Source organism: Anomaloglossus baeobatrachus, chromosome 6, assembly GCF_048569485.1.
Source record: "Anomaloglossus baeobatrachus isolate aAnoBae1 chromosome 6, aAnoBae1.hap1, whole genome shotgun sequence".
Classification (NCBI taxonomy): Eukaryota; Metazoa; Chordata; class Amphibia; order Anura; family Aromobatidae; genus Anomaloglossus; species Anomaloglossus baeobatrachus.
This window is the reverse complement of record NC_134358.1, coordinates 303731614-303752708: the sequence shown is the minus strand read 5'-3', so window position 1 is coordinate 303752708 and position 21095 is coordinate 303731614. Positions and strand designations below refer to the sequence as shown.

The 21095-nt window shown below is 44.1% G+C and overlaps 1 protein-coding gene across 1 annotated transcript in view; it reads left to right on the top strand.

The window, feature by feature from the left end:
- Positions 1 to 21095, top strand: part of LOC142243229 (uncharacterized) — a 117256-nt gene that overhangs the window by 92232 nt on the left and 3929 nt on the right. The window contains exons 11-14 of the mRNA XM_075314905.1: positions 3667 to 3702; positions 4368 to 4422; positions 5829 to 5978; positions 13717 to 14190. Of these exons, the coding sequence (XP_075171020.1) occupies positions 3667 to 3702; positions 4368 to 4422; positions 5829 to 5978; positions 13717 to 14190 (715 nt within the window). The remainder of the gene's footprint in view (positions 1 to 3666; positions 3703 to 4367; positions 4423 to 5828; positions 5979 to 13716; positions 14191 to 21095) is intronic.

The window sequence follows — 21095 nt, the reverse complement described above, 5'->3', positions numbered from 1 at the left end:
CTGCGTGCAAGCGGCCGGGTACCTGTGCTTGCGTGCGGTGGCAGCCGGGTACCCGTGGCTGTGTGCGGGCGGCAGCCGGGTGCTGTGTGCGGGCGGCACCTGGGTGCCTGTGTGAGGGCACACAGCATCCGGCTGCCGCCCGCACACAGCACCCGGCTGCCGCCCGCACACAGCCATGGGTACCTGGCTGCCACTGCACGCAAGCACAGGTACCCGGCTGCCGACCCCACACAGCACCCGGCTGCCGCCCGCACACAGCCACGGGTACCCGGCTGCCACCACACGCAAGCACAGGTACCCGGCCGCCCGATCGCCTCAGACAGGACCCCCCCCCCCCCAGGTACCGCTATATGAGACGCACCCCCCATTTTCCTCCCAAAAGTTTTGGGAGGAAAAGTACGTCTTATAAAGCGAAAAATACGGTATATCAGCATTTGAATTGATATGCAAATGCAGTTGAAAAACTATATGTAGATCTGAAGCCTCTGTCACTCCAGCTCTATTTCTCTCCCAGAGTCACCTCTTCCTGGTTGACTGACAGCCTTTATGCTGTGTGACTTCAGGGAAAGGTTTCAGTCAAGGAAGAGGAGGCAGCTCTGGGTAAAGAATAGAGCTGTACAGAGCAAGGCTTCATGTAGCACCCCTGAGGTACCAGGTGCAACAAATGTATCCCGTGGAAAACCCAAACCACGGAATATCCGTGCCAGCAAACAGACCAGAACATTCAGGCCACACACACAACCCCAACACCAAACTGGGAGACTGCCTAGTAACAGGTAAAAGGGGAGGGCACTGATCGGACGGTAGCCACCCAACCTGAGGGAGAGACCCAGCGAGGAGGAGGGGCGAGTGGTCAGTTGGAAAAGGCGTGAGGAAGTGGTATGCAGTCTGAGAGAAGTAGAGAGTTTGTGAGGAGGAGTGAAGGAGAGAGGAGGAGAGGAGTAGTAGTCAAAAGAAGTGAAGTAGTGGAAAGTACAGAAACTGACCTGAAGAACCACCGGAGTGCTGTAAAAGGAGTGAGTGACTGTGGAGTACGGAACCAGGACTCCAGGCACCGTGGGTTACCTGTGGAAGCGTCAGACTCCAGGTACCACGGGAGGCCTGTGGAAGTCTGGAACCAAGGCTCACAGTACTCAGCACAAGGCGGGGTACAGACCCTAGGACAGTGGGACGCTTTATGGTCAGCTGTTGCCGGGAGAAAAGATCTCCAGGGTCCATCGCCAACCCAAAAGGTCTGAAGCACAAACTGCAAAGAGGGGACCGGGGACTGAACCCCTTAAATAGTCCAGGCTGCCTGCAATAGGACCAAGACAGAAACTGAGGGGTTCCCAAGTAGCTCTAGGCCACGAGAGCCCATCAACAAGTGTGCACTGAGGACAGCCAACCCTGGTCACAGCTGGCACAGAGAACAAGGGGAGCGGATACAAATGGGATCAGCACCCGCGGGTTCAGGTACCACCACAGCAAAGTAAAGGCAAGTGGAAACTGCAATACTGGTTTGAAAGAGCAAACAAAGGCCTAGCTCTAACCGTAACTTACTCAGGAGTAAAAATAGAAAATCACAATAGTGTTGTACACTCCGGTACTCAAAAGAACAGGATTTCTTGTGAAAAAAAAAATTTTTTTTATTGGTAACAAAAGGATCTTGAAGTCATCAATGACTGACAGTTTGAATAAACGTTTCAGCTTATTACATCATAAGTCTTTTTCAATGAACTGTCTGTTGACAATTCTTTGGTAATTTGATATATTTGTCAATGAGCCAGGATAAATCCAAAGGACTAGGTTATCAAGCAAACATCAAAAGTGATAGTATATAACGGATAATTAAATCCGCCAAGAAATCAGAATCTCAGGGTATGCCTTGTTATTGGCTAATACATAAACAATCCAGTATCGGTAATGATGATGATTGTTTTTTTATTTTACCCTTGTAATCTGCAGGAAATGATAAGTATTGCAATTGCCCTTTGTCAATAATTGCTGTAAGATCCTCAGGATTTATATGTAAAAATCCCCTAGTTGTATACTTGTGTGGAACAAGACTTGTGAGCAAAAAACGCCCTTTCAGGACTTAAAATACAATTAATAGCAAGCCTGGTGGTCTGGTGGGGATATCTTTGGTCTGGTCCTGGCTCATTGACAAATATATCATATTACCAAAGAGTTGTCAACAGACAGTTCATTGAAAAAGACTTATTAACGTTTGTTCAAACTGTCAGTCATTGATGACTTCAAGATCCTTTTGTTACCAATAAAAAATTCATTTTTTCACGAGAAATCCTGTTCTTTTTTTGAGTGCTGGAGTGTATGACACTATTGCAATACTGGTGTGGACTGTGTTCTTGATCACCCCGTGCACTCACATGGACGGTTTCTCACTACAATCCCTATCATCCGCTGCTGGGGTCCAGCCCTGCTTGCGGAGGGCCCAAAACACCTAAGCTGCACAACTCCATCAGCCCAGCAGAACCCTACAGCGGTGGCTTCAAATAACCTGGCTGCACACCGCAAGTCGCGTTAGGCTAGTTTCACACTTGCGTTGGACGGCTTCCGTAGCATTGCGTTGTGTGACGGATGCAACGGATGCGTTGCATATAGTGGCACAACGCAATGCTACGGATCGTACAAAATAACAGAAAGCGTTATTTATTTATTTTTTTTATTTATTTTTTTTTTCTTCTTTACAGTACTGGCAGCCGACTATTGTGAATGATCAGCTGATCGCTCTTAATAGCCGGCGGCCGAGCGCTCTCACATGCCGGCGGCCGAGCGCTCAGCTGAGCGCTATAACATGCCGGCGGCCGGGCGATCAGCTGAGTGCCCTGACGTGCCGGCGGCCGAGCGCTCAGCTGAGTGCCCTGACATGCCGGCGGCCGAGCGCTCAGCTGAGTGCCCTGACATGCCGGCGGCCGAGCGCTCAGCTGAACGTTCGGCCACCGAGAAATAAAATAAAGTTTGTGATTTTAAAAAAAAAAAAAAAAAAAAAAGCATGCGCAGTGAAAAATAAAGGTTTCCGCTGCTCAAAAAAACGTTACAGGCAGCGTTCCATCCGCTCGGCGCAGCGTCAAAATAACGACGCTGCGTCGTCCAGCGGATGCAACGCTGACACTTGTGTTACAGTGCGTCGTCCATACAAGTCTATGGAGAATAGCGCAGTGCGTTAACGGACTGCGCTATTCTCCATAGTGACGGACTGCACTGAACGCAAGTGTGAAAGTAGCCTAAGTTGACAAATACTATTTTCTTTTCTTCAAACCTTTTTTTGTTTTGGACTGACCCCCGGGATCACGGAATCGGGCATCGGCCGCGACCACAAATACTTTGAGTGTCACACACGCCCGGGACCAAGTGCCCCACAACCCTGGGGCGGCACATTCAGATCTACCATAGTTCTTAAGCCACATTTAAATATCAATGCAAACACTGATTTCTCATTAATGGAGGAACAGACTGGCCATGTGAAGGTTTTGCTGGACTTGTCTTTGAAAGAGCTACATACACATATAAAAATAGTTTGTGGTATAATAATCCTGTTAACAGATTCCCTATCATGTATTCTTTAAGAATGCCTCTAAAGTAATTATGTGTTTAGAAATTGAACACTTGTGTTGTGTTCTCTGTCTTATTCTTGTTTCACTGACCCAGTGACTTCTACATTTACAGATACTAGATTCCACAAAATCCATACCAGCATCAACAGTAAGTATTTAAACCGAAAATGAACAAGGTTTTATCAGAACTACTGCATATCATGTGCAGCCATGACAGCAATAGGCCAAAAGTTTTGAGAATGAGGCAAATTTTGTTCTTCACTAAGTTTGCTACTTCATTGTGTTTAGATCTTCTAGTAAGAAGTTTCTCCAGTTACTGGAGTACAATTATAAGCATATCACACATTTTATACTTTTATTGGCATTACATTTATGCAAAGACTCTATATTTACTGTGGGTTTTTTTTCATGAATTCAGCAATTCACCCTGGTATGTTGAACATCCAATTTTGGGCCAAATCCTGAATCCCATTCTTGTGTAATCAATGCTTTAAGTTTATCAGAATTCCTCTATTTTTGTTTACCCATCCGCTTTTTGAGGATTGACCACAGTTTCTCAATGGGATGCGATCTGGGGACTTTCTTGGCCAGTGACTGAAAATTTCAATATTTTGTTCTCTGAGCCACTCGGGTATCACTTTTGCCTGCTGTCATCGTGTGTCATTGATGTGTGTGTGTTGTTTTTTTTCCTCTAATCATATCTGTATTTTAAATCGTGTAAAATATTTGGATAGTTGTGACCTTTTAAAGGTTTGGCCTTTGGTTTTACTACTCAACATTATAACCTTACATGCATGTTTTGTTTTTTTCTAGAATTCTTCCCCAAGTATTCATGGAAATATGCTTCCCATAAGCACTGCAAGCCAAGGTATTGTAAGATTTCAATTTAAATGTCATAGTCTAACTTTGCTGTGAATAAGCATATTGCTAGACACAGTATATCACAAAAGTGAGTACACCCCTCACATTTTTGTAAATATTTTATTACATCTTTTCTTGGGACAACACTGAAGATATGACACTGATACAATGTAAAGTAGTCAATGTACAGCTTGTATAACAGTGTAAATTTGGTGTGCTCTCTAAATAACTCAATACCCAGCCATTATTGTCTAAACCACTGGCAACAAAAAAAGAGTACATCCCTAAGTGAAAGTGGCCAAATTGTGCCCAAAGGGACAATATTTTCTGGCCATCATTATTTTCAAGCACTTCCTTAACTCTTTTGAGCATAGATTTCACTACAGCTTCACAGGAGCCACTGGAATCTTTTTCCACTCTTCCATGATGACATCACGGAGCTGGTGGATGTTAGAGACCTTGTGCTCCTCCACCTTCCATTTGAGGATGTCCCGCAGATGCTCAATAGAGTTTAGATCTGGAGACATGCTTGGACGGTCTAGCACCTTTATTCTCAATTTCTTTAGCAAGACAGTGGTCGTCTTGGAGGTGTGTTTGAGGTCGTTATCCTGTTGGAATATTGCCCTGCGGCCCAGTTTCCGCAGGGAGGGGATAAAGCTCTACTTCAGTATGTCACAGTACATGTTGGCCTTTATGGTTCCTTTAGTGAACTGTCGCTTCCCACAACCGTCACCACTCATGCAGCCCCTAACCATGACACTCCCACCACCATGCTTGACTGTATGCCAGACAAATTTATCTGTGCTTTTCACCTGGTTGCCGCCACACACGCTTGACACCATATGAACCAAATAAACATGCTACAGTTCAGTTTCAGGGTGTTTGCAGTCTTCTTATAGCCTAGGCTATCTTTATGTAGAGCAATAATTCTTTTTTTCAGATTCTCAGAGAATTCTTTGCCATGAGGTGCCATGTTGAACTTCCAGTGACCAGTATGAGAGAGTGTGTATGAGCAATAACAGCAAATCTAACACATCTGCTCCCCATTCACTTCTGAGATCTTGTAACACAAATGAGTAATATGACCCCGGGAAGGAAAAATGGCTAATTGAGCACAATTTTAAAATTTTCACTTATGTGTGTACTCACTTTTGTTGCCAGCGGCTGTGTGTTGATTTGAGTTATTTACAGAGCACACCAAATTTACACGGTTATACAAGCTGCACAGTGACTACTTTACATTGTATCAAAGTGTCATAACTTCAGTGTTGTCCCATGAAAATATTTAATAAAATATTTACAAAAATGTGAGGGGTGTAATCATTTTTGTGATATACTGGATATGTAACATGCCCAATATTTTTAGAAAATGTTAAGCTTTCTTTGTAGGTAATGTTGTTTTATAATTTAAAGGTACAGAAGACACTTCATCTTCTGTGTGTAGATACTCATTCAGCATGCCACTACAACTAGAAAATGCCAAAGGATTGAAACGCAAACCTGAGGTGTCCGAATATGGTTCTTATGAGTTTAATTCACCTCTGGATATCGGCAGTACCTCTGGTATGTATGTGTTTCTGTGTACTGATATAAAATGTATACAAAACCCTGCACATTTGACATACCTAAATGTCAAGGTTGGATATGGGTTTCCTACCTATAACATATAGGTACGTTATGGTGATTACACGTCCCACACAATCACCTCCAGGAGCTCTTCTTATGTGACAGCCCCAACTAGTTTTTATTGTGCAAAACCAGCAACATTCAAAACACCGATATAAACATGGTAGCACTGTAATCGTACTGACGTGAAAAGTAAAGTTGTCTTATTAGTTTTACAACACGTTGAATGGCATAAAGAAAAACAAAAAACAGTCCCTGAATTGCTGTTTCATGTTGATTCTGCCTACTAAAAATCGGAATAGAATGTTATCAAAAAACATTTTGTGCCTGAAAATGGTAGTAATAAAAACGACCACTCTTCAGACAAAAAACAAGCCCTCATATGACTCTGCCCAAATGCAGAAAAATTATAGCTCTCAAAATATGGCAATGCCCAACCGATTGTTTGCAAACAAAAGAAAAGGGGGTAAAAAAAAAAAAGCATTTTCTATTGTGTGATAGCAGCCAAACATAAAAAAAAATTGAATCTGGTAATTCTGCAATCGCCCTGAAATGAAGAATAAAGTCGTCTAATCACTTATACTGCATGAGGAACTTTGTAAAAAAAAAAGATATAATACCAATTCTTGATCTGCTGTTGATTTGTTTATTCTGCCTGCCAGAGACCGGAGTAAGGCTCGGCTCACGCACCGTACATCCTGTGCTCTGCGCTGAGCGCTTACATTGGGGGTTCCATGTAAATTTCTGAAATACAAGATTGATACACAACCTCCAGCGGAAGATTCCCTATAACGAGGCAGATGGAGACTGGAGATTCCATGTTTATTAGTTGATAATTTGGGAGTTATGCAATTTATACAAGAATTTGAATATGCTTTTCTAGGGAGTTATAAGTAATGACTAGTAATTGTTGAATACCATTGTTATAATATGTTAAAATGTATGAAGGGTTAATTCACCTTCACTCACGTGTTTTAAAGGGAACCTGTCATCAGAAATTTCGCCCAAAAGCTAAAAGCTTCCCCCTCTGCAGCTCCTGGGCTGCATTCTAGGAAGGTCCCTGTTATTATTGTGCCCCATGTGAGACCAAAATAAAGCCTTTATAAAGTTCTACCTTTTTGTATGCAGCTTCTGTAAATCCGTCATGGGGGCGGGCTCTCTGCCGTCCGTTATTCTGCCCCCTGGTCCTGTATGCCGCCCCCATCGCTCCTTTCCATATCTGATGCACCGCCCACTGCTCCAGCCATCCCCACGCATGCCCAGTGCCAGTCTCACAGGACTGAGCAGTGTGACCGCTGGTGACGTGTGCGCAGGCAAGTGATTATGAACGGGACTGTGACTGTTATCAGCAAGTACCCGGCCATAATCTCGTGAGCGCGCAAACCTCTCCAGCATTCACACTGAGCTCAGTGTAGATGCTAGACTGTATGGGCTGCTTCCAGGGATGACGTCCCTTTGTCATGTGATAGGGGCGTGTTCGAAATACTATCACATGACAAAGGGACGTCATCCCTGGAAGCAGCCCATACAGTCTAGCATCTACACTGAGCTCAGTGTGAATGCTGGAGAGGTTTGCGCGCTCAAGAGATTATGGCCGGGTACTTGCTGATAACAGTCACAGTCCCGTCCATAATCACTTGCCTGCGCACACGTCACCAGCGGTCAAACTGCTCAGTCCTGTGAGACTGGCACTGGGCATGCGCGGGGATGGCTGGAGCAGTGGGCGGTGCATCAGATATGGAAAGGAGCGATGGGGGCGGCATACAGGACCAGGGGGCAGAATAACGGACGGCAGAGAGCCCGCCCTCGTGACGGATTTACAGAAGCTGCATACAAAAAGGTAGAACTTTATAAAGGCTTTATTTTGGTCTCACATGGGGCACAATAATAACAGGGACCTTTCTAGAATGCAGCCCAGGAGCTGCAGAGGGGGAATCTTTTAGCTTTTGGGCGAAATTTCTGATGACAGGTTCCCTTTAATCATGAATGTTAATTGTTTTTATGGATGGATGTATTTTTTTGGATATATGTTTATATTACAATTTTGGTTTAATTATCTATGATTAAGAGCATGTAAATTCTCGAAACGCATAAGATGGACCTTTGTCACATTATCTTTAGGGATTTTTTTAATAAATCAAGTAAAATAAGTGTTGTTTTAGTGCTGGATTGCCCCATTTTCTGTTTTTGGATTCTCATTACCTGTTGGCCAGACCAGTGGGGCTTTGTGGACATTTGAGCTTACCTGAATAAGCCTGCTATCCGTGCCAATTTTTTTCTTTTGCTCTTGATCCAAAATGTTCTGTTCTCCAAAATGCCACTAATAAAAGCTTCAACTCAACCCACAAAACACAATTCCCCAATCAGGTCCGTCTTTTGTTAACAGAAATATAGGGGGTATTCAAGTTACTTGTTGTACAAAAGCTCTGGAAAAGTGACATGGCTCCTACCAAAAGAAATTTAGCGAAGTCTACATGCCTAAATCCACGTGCACCCTTCCCTTCTGAGCTCCACAATATGCTTAAACTGCAGTTAGCATCCACATGTTTGACGTTAATGTAGTGAGGAAGCCCACTTCTTTTACGGATACGTGGCTCCAGAACTACGAGCGGGGTACAATGAATTGGGCACTACAGTAGCAGATTTGCAATTTTCACTCTGCAACTTCCACTGCGTGTTTGTTTTTGGAAATAACGTAAAAATAGTCACTGCACCCGAGTAGTATAAATTTTAATAAGGGGTTACTTGGGGGGGAGGGAGGTGGTTTCCACTGTTTTGGCACATCAGGAGTTCTGCAAAGTCTTAAATGGCGTTTTGCCACATTCAGCAGAAATTATGTAACAAATTATAGGGCCTTTGTTTGGAGCTAAAACAGTATTTTAGTGATAAAAATGCAATTATTAGTTCTTCACCATAGAATGGTATAAAATTCTGTGACACACCTGTGTTATGATCCGGAACGATGGAAGATCACCATAAATCATTGGCAAAAAGGTGACAAGAGCATTGGCAATTAATCTGGCCACCATCCCCTTACTAACCATCAACACTAGAAGTAACTGAGGGGTGAACTAACATCCCATGCACCGCAAACCCATTCGGAGAACTAGCTATCCTAAAGGAAGGAAAGATGAATAACCCTCTGCCTCAGAAATAGACCGCAAAGGTATAGCAAGCCCCCCATATTCAAAGACTGCGGTGATATAGGAAAACACAATACACAGATAGATGATAGGTTTAGCAAAGGTGAGGCCCCATTGACTAAATAAGAAAAGATAGGAAAGGGGCTGATGGTGGCCAGAGAAAAACCCTACAAAAATCCAAATATCTGATAGTACAAAAAGTCCTCAGATCACTAGATCTGAACTCCGTCCTATATCAGGCGCTCTTGTCATACCAATGCACTGAAAGCAGGAAGCATTACAAATTTAAGAAGCAACAAACACATGGACTTATAGGAGCAATACTCCAAACATAGCTGCAGGGAGCTTCCCAGCTAAGCAACTGAGAGGGAAGATTCCTGCATGCAAATAAACTGACAATAACCACAGAAAATGACAAACCCAGATAAGAGCAAAAAGAACAAAACAACATAAGAAAGAATCAAGCACTTATCTGGGGTAGATGTGGTCTGGAGCAAGATGAGAAGGCTGGAAAATCAAGGAACAAATGACAACCGGCTCAGCCTGCTAGCAGACCAAGGTTTAAATAGGCAGAGAGTTAGCAATGGAAACGCCCATTGCTCCAACACACCTTGTCTCTGTCCAAACCAGTCCTGGCCACAAGAGGGAGCCTCACAGCAGTAAAAGCATAGCTGACATTCACAACACACCTGTGGTGTCAATATGCTCACTGCACTCCTAGATGAATTCATTGAGAAGTTCAGTTGGTAAAATGTGGTCACTTGTGGGGAATTTCTGCTGTTCTCGCACCTCCAGGGGCTCTGGCAATGTGACATGCCAATTGCAAATAATAACAGCAAAATCTAAAGTCCACTATGGCGGTCCTTCCCTTCTCAGCATTGGACTGTACCTCAAAAATAGTGCCCGATTTACATGGAGGGTATTTGGGCACTCAGGAAAAATTACACAACAAACTGTGTGGTCCATTTTTTTTCTTATTAGCCTTTAAAAAAAAAAAAAAGTAAAACTTGGGGCTAATTTTAGTGAAAAAATGTAATTATTCTTTTTTCACTGCCCAATGGTAACAAAATTCTGGGACACACCTGTGGTGTCAATATGCTCACTGCATTCTTAGATGAATTGAGTGGAGTACTTTGGAAATTGGGGTCACTCATGGTTGGTCTGCTTTTCTGGCATGTGAATGGCACTGCTAATGTGACCTGGCACCCCCAAACCCTTACAGCTAAATCAGAACTCCAGTATGGCGCTCCTTCCCTTTTTGAGCTTTGCACTGTACCTCCAAAGTAGTTTTTGACCAAATATGGGGTATTGGCAAACTCAGGAAAAATTATGTAACAAATTTAATCTTCCGTTTTCTCCTATTACCCTTTTTGAAAATTAAAACACTGGGGCCAAAGCAACATTTTAGTGGAAAAGAATAGTATTTTTTTTATTTTCAGAGTTGAATGTCATACAATTCCGTGAATCACCTAAGAGTTAAAAAATGCTCACTACACCACTAGATGAATTCCCCAAGGGGTGAAGTTTCTAAAAGAGGATTACTTGTGTGGGGTTTTTAATATGTGGGCACATCACGGGCTATGCAAATGCGACATAGTGTCCTCTATTTATTCCAGCCAATTTTGCGCTCCAAAATAGCGCTCTTTCTCTTCCAAGCCCTTTTGTGCACCCAAACAGTAGTTTTCCACCACATAAGGGGGTCTGTTTACTCAAGAGAAATTACTCAACAAACTGTATGGTCCATGTTCTCCTGTTACTCTTGTGAAAATGAAAGAATTGGAGTTAAAACAACTTTTTTGTGTGAAAAAAAATGAAGATTTAATTTTCACAGCTCAGTATTCTACAATTTTGGGAAGCACCTGTGGGGTCAAGGTGCTCATTACATATCTAGATTAAATTCCTTAAGGTGTATAGATTCCTAAATCGGGTCACTTGTGGGGAATTTCCACTATTTAGGCACATAACGTTCTCTGCAAACTTGACATTGCATTCGCTTTTCCAGCCAATTTGCTCTCCAAAATGTAAATAGAGCTCATTCCTTTCCAAGCCTGCTGTGTGCCCAAACACCCTTATTTAGATCTTCTACCAGTGCCAAACAGTAGTTTTCAACCACATATGGGGTATCTGTGTAGTCAGGAGAAATTGCACAACAAATTGTATGGTCCGTTTTCTCCAATTACCCTTGAGAAAATATTTGAGGCTAAAGCAATATTTTTGTAAGAAAAAGTTTTTCGTTGCACATTGCTTTTTTTCCTGTGTAGCACTTAAAAGGTTAACAAATAATGACATTTTTTTTAATTGCGATTTACATCAAAAGCCATGGTTTGTAAACTGCTTTTAATACAGGAAAGGGATCTAATTGTTGAAAGTTATCAGTCAGGAGAAGGGTACAACATTTTATCCAAGGCATTACGTACACTACTCAGAAAAATTTAGGGCTTTTTGGCTTTCGGGTGAAATTTCAGGATGATCCTAAATTTCACTCTAACCTTTTCAGATGAATTTAATGTGACCTTCTCTAAACCTTTGAATTTACGTGACGAAATATTGAGTGTTACAAAACTTTTTAACACAACTTGCTGTCTAGGGGCTTAATGGAAAAATACACAAGTGTTAAATTTTAAAAATCTTAAAATAAATTGTTTTGTAAAATAAACAGGGAAGAATAAAGTCAAATAACAAAACATTAAAAAACATAACCTAGTGTGAGGGAGATGGGGAGGGAAAGAGTGATAATAAGTTTAAGGATAGGAAAGAGGAAGGGAAGAGAGTGTACAGGAAAAATTAACCCTTTTCCATAAATCACCTAATACATTTCAAGATTCAATTAGAATTGGTAATTTAAAAGTCCTTCTCATTATGCTGTTCACAATTTCACATTATGAGACTAAGACAACACCTACCATTTGATCAACAGTACCACGCCATTGCGATGCTTGAAGCAGGTTGTTCTCAGACTGAGTTACAGTGTCACAGAGTGTCATCCGCAGGTTGCAACAGAAATACAGAGAGACTGGAAGAGCCACAGAGAGGCACAGAAGTTGACGTCCTTTGGCCGTATCCCACACTGAAGTCCGTTTCATTGTGAACAATGCCCTTCGGAACCGGATGATGAATGCCACACAACTCCAGGCACAATTAAGGGAGATGAGAGGCACACAAGTGTCGCATCAGACCATTCAAAACCATTTACATCAGCATGGTCTACATGCTAGACACCAGGCACAGGCGTCATCATCTTGCACAGGATTATCTACGCTAGACAAGGGACCAGTGGCTGTTCATTGATGAAAATCGATTCACGCTAAGCGGAAATTATGGTCGCCAACAATGTTTCAGACGTCAAAAAGAGCTCTGTACATCAGCCACTGTTGTCACCAAATGAGCCTTTGGTGGTGGTGGTAGTGAGGGCAGATAGGTCTAGTCAATACAGAACTGGCCTACACTTTGTGAAAAATAACGCATCATCAATGACGCATTAATAGAGAACGGCTGTTGGAAACTGAGGTGGCCTGCACTTTCGCCATACCTCAATCCCATAGTAAACCTATGGGATTAGCTGAGTGGCCATGTAAAGGCGTAGACCCTCAATGACCTGAGGTCCGCCCTTCAAGAAGATTGGGATGCCATTTTGCCATTTGCCTCAGCAGACAATAATTCGACTTGTGAACAGCATGATATGTCGTTGTCAAGCTGTAATTGATGCTCAAGGCCACAGGACAAGTTGTTGAGACATTTACATTTTGGGGGGTATACCCACCGCTGTTGTTGGCTTTTGTATCAATAAATTGTGTGAGATTAACAAATCACTATTGCATGCGTCTGCTTGTTAAAAAAAAATCTTTTTTTCTCTAGGATGGTAACAGTCACATGGATGTGTGAAAATAGCCTTGGGCCATATTCACACATCAGTTATTTTTTGTGTAGGTTTTCATCAATGTTTGGTCCATGTGTCCATTTTAATCATTAGTGTTTCATCAATATTTCTAATATACAAAAATAGGAAAAAAACAACCCTTTTTGATAAAAATTTGAGAAACTGAACTGCCATCAGTCAGTGAAGAACTGAGATAGCACTAGGATGACATGCTATCAGAGTTTTTTCCTGAAACATGGACAATGACTAGGATCAAAAGCAAACATGTCTAATTTTATTTCTTAGTTCACTCTGTGTACAAAAAAAGGCAAAACAGACATATGAATCCGCTCCACAGACAATTATTGGTAGGTGTGCTCTCTGAAAAAGCAGAGATCATCCACGTATGATAAAATCAGGCTTATACATATCCTTTTAAATATGTTTGTATATAACATAATGGGAAATACTCTAAGCTTCTGAGCCTTTCAAAGTCCTATTTTGCAAGAAATAGTCACATAAAACAATTTGAATGTAAAGTTTGAAGCAGGTTATACAAAGAAAATGCGGATTTTCTGGGAAAGTGGGATAAATGAGGAATGTTTGTAAACTTACCTTTTATGCAGAAATGAGTGTACAGTGCATAACTTGTTAAATTTTTTTTATTCATTTTCAGAATTTCAGAGCACGAAAAGGAGTAATTACAAGGAGCATTATAATTTCCCTACCATGCATTCATCATCTTTCTCCAATATGAATGTCATGGTATCCCCCCAGCATAGCTCAGCTGAAGTCTCCTCTTCACATTCCTCTTTCATTGCTGACACTTACTCAAAAAGTAGTGTTCCCAATGAAAAATTTTGTGTTTCTGAGATATTTGGTGGAGCGATGCAAATGGTAAAAACTACACCCCAGAATAGTGTCTCTCAGAATAGTTTCTATGAGGACAATTCAAATATTGCTCTTCCTGGACCATCATGTTCCTCTAGCTCATTTGAAACTAATTCAGAAATGCCTTCATCAAGCAAATCACAAGGAAAAACATCCAAAGGTTTGAGTCCTGACATACTTCAACTTCTGAAAGGCAAAGATGCAAATACTGTGAGAAGTATTCTTCGGACCCTTTCTCCTTTTTATCCTGCTCTTCAAGGTAAGTGTAAAGAAACTGAATTCACAATGCACACCATCAGATCTGTTTGGTGTGCAATATATATATATTATACTAGAAGGTGGCCCGATTCTAACGCATCGCGTATTCTAGAATTTATTGTGTAGTTAATGTATGCTTTTTGTTATATAGATGTTGTTGTGTGTAGTTGCCAAGTGTTTGTGTAGGGCGCTGTAAATGTTCTAGGTGTTGTCTGGGTTTAGGGGTGTGTGAGAGCGGTGGTGTTTGTGTGTTGCTTTGTTTGTGGAGCGCTGTGTGTCTGCAGCATTGTGTGTGGTGCTGTGTGTTGCGCAGTTTGTGTGTGGGGTGCATGTGTGTTTTGGGGTGAGGCATGTTTTGTACTGTGTGTGTGTGTATATTTGTCTGCGTGTGCCGCGGTGTTTGTGTGTGCGTGGTTTTTTATGTGTTGGGTGTTGTGTGTGTGCGGCATTGTCTGTGGGTGTCTGTGTAGGGCGGTGTTTGTAGTTCCCTGTGTGTGTGTGGTGTGTGTGTGTGTGTGTGTGTGTTTTGGGGGGGGGAGGTGTGCACCCCTATCGTGCTCCATCCCCCATGCTGCGCACCCCCCATCGTGGGAGAGGAGTATAATAGGAGGAGTAGTCCTGGAGGTGAGGAGTATAATAGGAGGAGTAGTCCTGGGGAGAGAGGAGTATAATAGGAGGAGTCCTGGGGAGAGAGGAGTATAATAGAAGGAGTAGTCCTGGGGGGAGAGGAGGATAATAGGAGGAGTAGTCCTGGGGAGAGAGGAGTATAATAGGTGGAGTAGTCCTGGGGGAGAGGTGTATAGGTGCCCAATGTATGCGGGGGGCTGAGCCGAGCGGCCAATGTGTGCGGGTGGGGGCTCCATGTGGCCTCCTCTCTCCTGCAGGCTCCATGTTGGCTCCTCTCCCCTGCAGGCTCCGTGTGGCGTCCTCTCCCCTGCAGGCTCCGTGTGGCGTCCTCTCCCCTGCAGGCTCCGTGTGGCGTCCTCTCCCCTGCAGGCTCCGTGTGGCGTCCTCTCCCCTGCAGGCTCCGTGTGGCCTCCTCTCCCCTGCAGGCTCCGTGTGGCCTCCTCTCCCCTGCAGGCTCCGTGTGGCCTCCTCTCCCCTGCAGGCTCCGTGTGGCCTCCTCTCCCCTGCAGGCTCCGTGTGGCCTCCTCTCCCCTGCAGGCTCCGTGTGGCCTCCTCTCCCCTGCAGGCTCCGTGTGGCCTCCTCCTGCCCTGCATGGTCCATGTGGCCTCCTCCTGCCCTGCATGGTCCATGTGGCCTCCTCCTGCCCTGCATGGTCCATGGGGCCTCCTCCTGCCCTGCATAGTCCATGTGGCCTCCTCCTGCCCTGCATAGTCCATGTGGCCTCCTCCTGCCCTGCATAGTCCATGTGGCCGCCTCCTGCCCTGCATAGTCCATGGGGCCTCCTCCTGCCCTGCATAGTCCATGGGGCCTCCTCCTGCCCTGCAGTGTCCATGGGGCCTCCTCCTGCCCTGCAGGCTCCATGTGGCCTCTTCCTGCCCTGCAGGCTCCATGTGGCCTCTTCCTGCCCTGCAGGCTCCATGTGGCCTCCTCCTGCCCTGCAGGCTCCATGTGGCCTCCTCCTGCCCTGCAGGCTCCATGTGGCCTCCTCCTGCCCTGCAGGCTCCATGTGGCCTCCTCTCTCCTGTAGAGTCGCATCTTCGGCTCACAGAGCGCTTACCTGCTTCAAGTGCCGGCGGCCTCTTCTCCCTCCTCCTCCGCGGCACTCTGCACACTGACGCTGACAGGCGGTAGTATGGTGAGGTAATCTCACCACGCTGCCATGACCTCTGCAGCGTCATCACGCCACCGCACGCCGGGTCAGAGAGCAAACTGGCTCCACTGAACCCGGAAGTGCGGCGTGCATGGAGGTACGGGGATTCATTTGTAACGGCGTCTTAAAGACGCCTATACAAATGAATACAGGGGAACTGGATCGCCGACACTGATTGTTTCCGGTTCGGCGAACTGGCTGTTGTTGTAGCAACCGGTTCGCCCGAACCGGACAGAACCAGCTGAGTCCCACCCCTGGGCTGAGGCGAGCGGCCAATGTGTGCGGGGGACGGGGCTGAGCTGAGCGACCAATGTGTGCGGGGGGCTGAGGCGAGCGGCCAATGCAAAGGTTGTCACTGTAATGACGTAATTTTGGAGCAAGACAGACAGAATAAGGCAAATATATACATGTGTGTGTATATGTGTGTATGTATGTATGTATGTATATAATATATATATTGGACAAAAGTATTGGCATTGTTTTGAAAAATCATGTGATGCTTCTCTAATTTTTGTAATTAACAGCATCTGTAACTTACCTGTGGCACCTAACAGGTGTTGGCAATAACTAAATCACACTTGCAGCAGTTGACATGGATTAAAGTTGACTCAACCTGTGTCCTTGTGTGTACCACATTGAGCATGGAGAAAAGAAAGAAGACCAAAGAACTGTCTGAGGACTTGAGAATCCAAATTGTGAGGAAGCATGATCAATCTCAAGGCTACAAGTCCATCTCCAAAGACCTGAAAGTTCCTGTGTCTACGGTGCGCAGTGTCATCAAGAAGTTTAAAGCCCATGGCACTGTGGCTAACCTCCCTAGATGTGGAAGGAAAAGAAAAATTGACGAGAGATTTCAACGCAAGATTGTGCGGATGGTGGATAAAGAACCTTCGACTAACAGCCAAACAAGTTCAAGCTGCCCTGCAGTCCGAGGGTATAACAGTGTGAACCCGTACTATCCGTCGGCGTCTGAATGAAAAGGGACTGTATGGTAGGATACCCAGGAAGACCCCACTTCTTACCCCGAGAAATAAAAAAGCTAGGCTGGAGTTTGCCAAAACTTACCTGAGAAAGCCTAAAACGTTTTGGAAGAATGTTCTCTGGTCAGATGAGACAAAAGTAGAGCTTTTTGGGAAAAGCCATCAACATAGAGTTTACAGGAAAAAAAAGAGGCATTCAAAGAAAAGAACACTGTCCCTACAGTCAAACATGGTGGAGGTTCCCTGATGTTTTGAGGTTGCTTTGCTGCCTCTGGCACTGGACTGCTTGACCGTGTGCATGGCATTATGAAGTCTGAAGACTACCAACAAATTTTGCAGCATAATGTAGGGCCCAGTGTGAGAAAGCTGGGTCTTCCTCAGAGGTCATGGGTCTTCCAGCAGGACAATGACCCAAAACACACTTCAAAAAGCATTAGAAAAGGGTTTGATAGACAGCACTAAAGTGGCCAGCAATGAGTCCAGACCTGAATCCCATAGAAAACTTGTGGAGAGATCTCAAAATGGCAGTTTGGAGAAGGCACCCTTCAAATCTCAGGGACCTGGAGCAGTTTGCCAAAGAAGAATGGTCTAAAATTCCAGCAGAGCATTGTAAGAAACTCATTGATGGTTACTGGAAGCGGTTGTACGCAGTTATTTTGGCTAAAGGTTGTGCAACCAAGTATTAGGCTAAGGGTGCCAATACTTTTGTCTGGCCCATTTTTGGAGTTTTGTGTGAAATAATCAATGATTTAATTTTTTTCATTCTCTTTTGTGTTTTTTCCATTGCAAGAAAAATAAATGAAGATAATACCAAAGAATTTGTGATTGCAATCATTTTCAAGAAGAAACGGAGTATTCTCTGACAGAATTGCAGGGGTGCCAATACTTTTGGCCAGCACTGTGTGTATGTATATAGATAGAAATAGAATAAATATATATATAGAGAGAGAGATTATCTATCTCTCTATCTCTCTCTATATAGATAGATAGAGATATATATCTCTCTATCTATATAGAGAGAGATAGATAATCTCTCTATATATTATATTATATTATTATATATATATATATATATATATATATATATATATATATATATATATACATGTATGTATGTGTATATGTATGTATGTGTATATGTATGTATATGTATATATATATATATATATATATATATAAAATTACCTTATTCTGTCTCTGTCTTGCTCCAAAATGACGTCATTACAGTGACAACCGTCGCATTGGCTGCTCGGCCAGGCCAGACCCCCCGCACATTGTGCCTGCTTGGCCACGCCCCCGCACACCGTGCCCGCTTGGCCACGCCCCCCGCACACTTTACCCGCTCGGCCACGCCACGCCCCCCCCCGCACAGCGCCTGCTCGGCACCTGCACACATTGGGCACCTATACACCTCCCCCCCGGGACTACTCCACCTATTGGACTCCTCTCTCCCCAGGACTACTCCAACACACACACTGCACAAAACATACCCCCCCCAAAACACACACACACACCCCACACCCACACAAGCCGCACAGCACCACACACACACAGCGCTCCACAAACAACACAACACACACAAAACAACACCGCTCTCACACACCGCCACACCCAGAACATTTACAGCGCCCTACACAAACACTTGGCAACTACACACAGCAACATCTATATATATATATATAATTTTATTATTATTATATGTATGTATCTATGTGTGTATATATATATATATATATATATATATATGTGCATATATATATATATATATATATATATATAATATATATATGTGTGTGTGTGTATATATATATATATATATATATATATATATATATATATATAAAAATATATATAAATATAAAATTATAAAAGAACCAGAGAGAGTAGAGTCTTTAGATTTGCCCAGTAACAGAAACACCCAAACAAGCCATAGTTAGAAATGTATAAAACATTTTATTATATAAATGCTGTAGGGTGTAACAAAGACATTAAACATATATATAGAGGACCAGGGGGTAAGAAGTGCTGAGGGGGATAGACCCCACGTGTCCCGGAGAAAGATAGAGGAGAAGAAGTCTCCAGGGCATCTGAAGAAAATTCAGGGCTAAGTGCCCTTTAGGTAGTTAGTAGCCCAATAAGTGCAAAGATTGCCAGCAACAAAATAAGGTAGTTCTAAATATAGCGTGCCAAGGGCAGTTACCTACCAGAGATCAGATCACCAGAAAGCCGGGATATCACGTGGGGACCGACGTCCCAACACGTGTTTCACTAGGTGTGCTTCGTCGGGGGACCGATAAAACTAGTGCACAGTACTGACCTTTTATAAGGGATCCAGAGCCCCCCTAAACCACCCACTCATCAGCATGTCATAGTGAAATTCCCAATCTGGGTCGCGCTGTGGTTCAGCGTCGGCAGCGGAGACCGGATGGAAGAATACTTCCTGTGACGTCACAAACACTTCCGGTTCTCCGCTGCTAGGGACGCCACCGCAATCGTGCCCAGAATGCGGGTACTGACAGATTACGCGTCGCATGCCCTGCCCACTCCAAATAAGGGAAGAAAATACTCCCGCCCCTCAGCAAATGAGGCCAGAAAGAGAAAATGTACAATCACTCCGCAGCCCGGCAGAGGAGAAATATACAAAATATATAGTATTGTCTGGCTTGCAAAAGGAAAACTGTAAGTAGTAGAGATGTTGGAGACGGCATATATGGAAAAGGAAGGAGGAAGGAAAAGAGGATGCAATCGTAACTGGATCCACATAAACATAATGCTAAGGCCATGCAGAGAGCTCGTAATACAATACATGTGTAAAGATAGAAAAATTCATAACAGTAGTAAATATAGTTGCAAAAGCAAACTGCAATAAAAGCTATAGATTAATCCAGTATCGTGGAGTCCATATTCAAAGTTGCTTGTCAGGAAAATTCATCCTCCTTCCATCATATATATCCAAGCGAAGGTTGAAGTGGGAGGGATAGGGGCAGAAGATGACAGGGTATGGATCATGTTCAACTAAAAAGACCATAAAAGACACTGTTAAAAAGAGAACCAAGATTAGCTGCTAAAAAATTACAGCACAAACAGACGTGGTATAAAAACCCATAAGTGTAAGTGCCTGTGTGTGGTTAGCCAACCACTACGCAGACAGGTGCACCCTCAATTCAAGTAAGGGAATACCAGGGGGAACGCACAACTTCTTCGTTTTTCGGGACCGGTTCTTCCTCACACGTATGGACCCCGAGAGCGTCATAGGCTATGTTTCGAGGAGAAATTTTAACCCACGCTTTACAGTTATTCGCCAAAAAACCTGCCTCCATTAAAGCGAATGAAGCTGCGAGCCACATTGCAGCCAGAACTTCAGAAGAATGCGCAGCCACGCCCTTATATGGAATGTTGCCGTGTCACAATGCAGCCAGGGAAAGAGGCAGACACAGACAGGGAAAGAGGCAGACACAGACAGGGAAAGAGGCAGACACAGACAGGGAAAGAGGCAGACACAGACAGGGAAAGAGGCAGACACAGACAGGGAAAGAGGCAGACACAGACAGGGAAAGAGGCAGACACAGACAGGGAAAGAGGCAGACACAGACAGGGAAAGAGGCAGACACAGACAGGGAAAGAGGCAGACACAGACAGGGAAAGAGGCAGACACAGACAGGGAAAGAGGCAGACACAGACAGGGAAAGAGGCAGACAGACAGGGAAAGAGGCAGACACAGACAGGGAAAGAGGCAGACACAGACAGGGAAAGAGGCAGACACAGACAGGGAAAGAGGCAGACACAGACAGGGAAAGAGGCAGACACAGACAGGGAAAGAGGCAGACACAGACAGGGAAAGAGGCAGACACAGACAGGGAAAGAGGCAGACACAGACAGGGAAAGAGGCAGACACAGACAGGGAAAGAGGCAGACACAGACAGGGAAAGAGGCAGACACAGACAGGGAAAGAGGCAGACACAGACAGGGAAAGAGGCAGACACAGACAGGGAAAGAGGCAGACACAGACAGGGAAAGAGGCAGACACAGACAGGGAAAGAGGCAGACACAGACAGGGAAAGAGGCAGACACAGACAGGGAAAGAGGCAGACACAGACAGGGAAAGAGGCAGACACAGACAGGGAAAGAGGCAGACACAGACAGGGAAA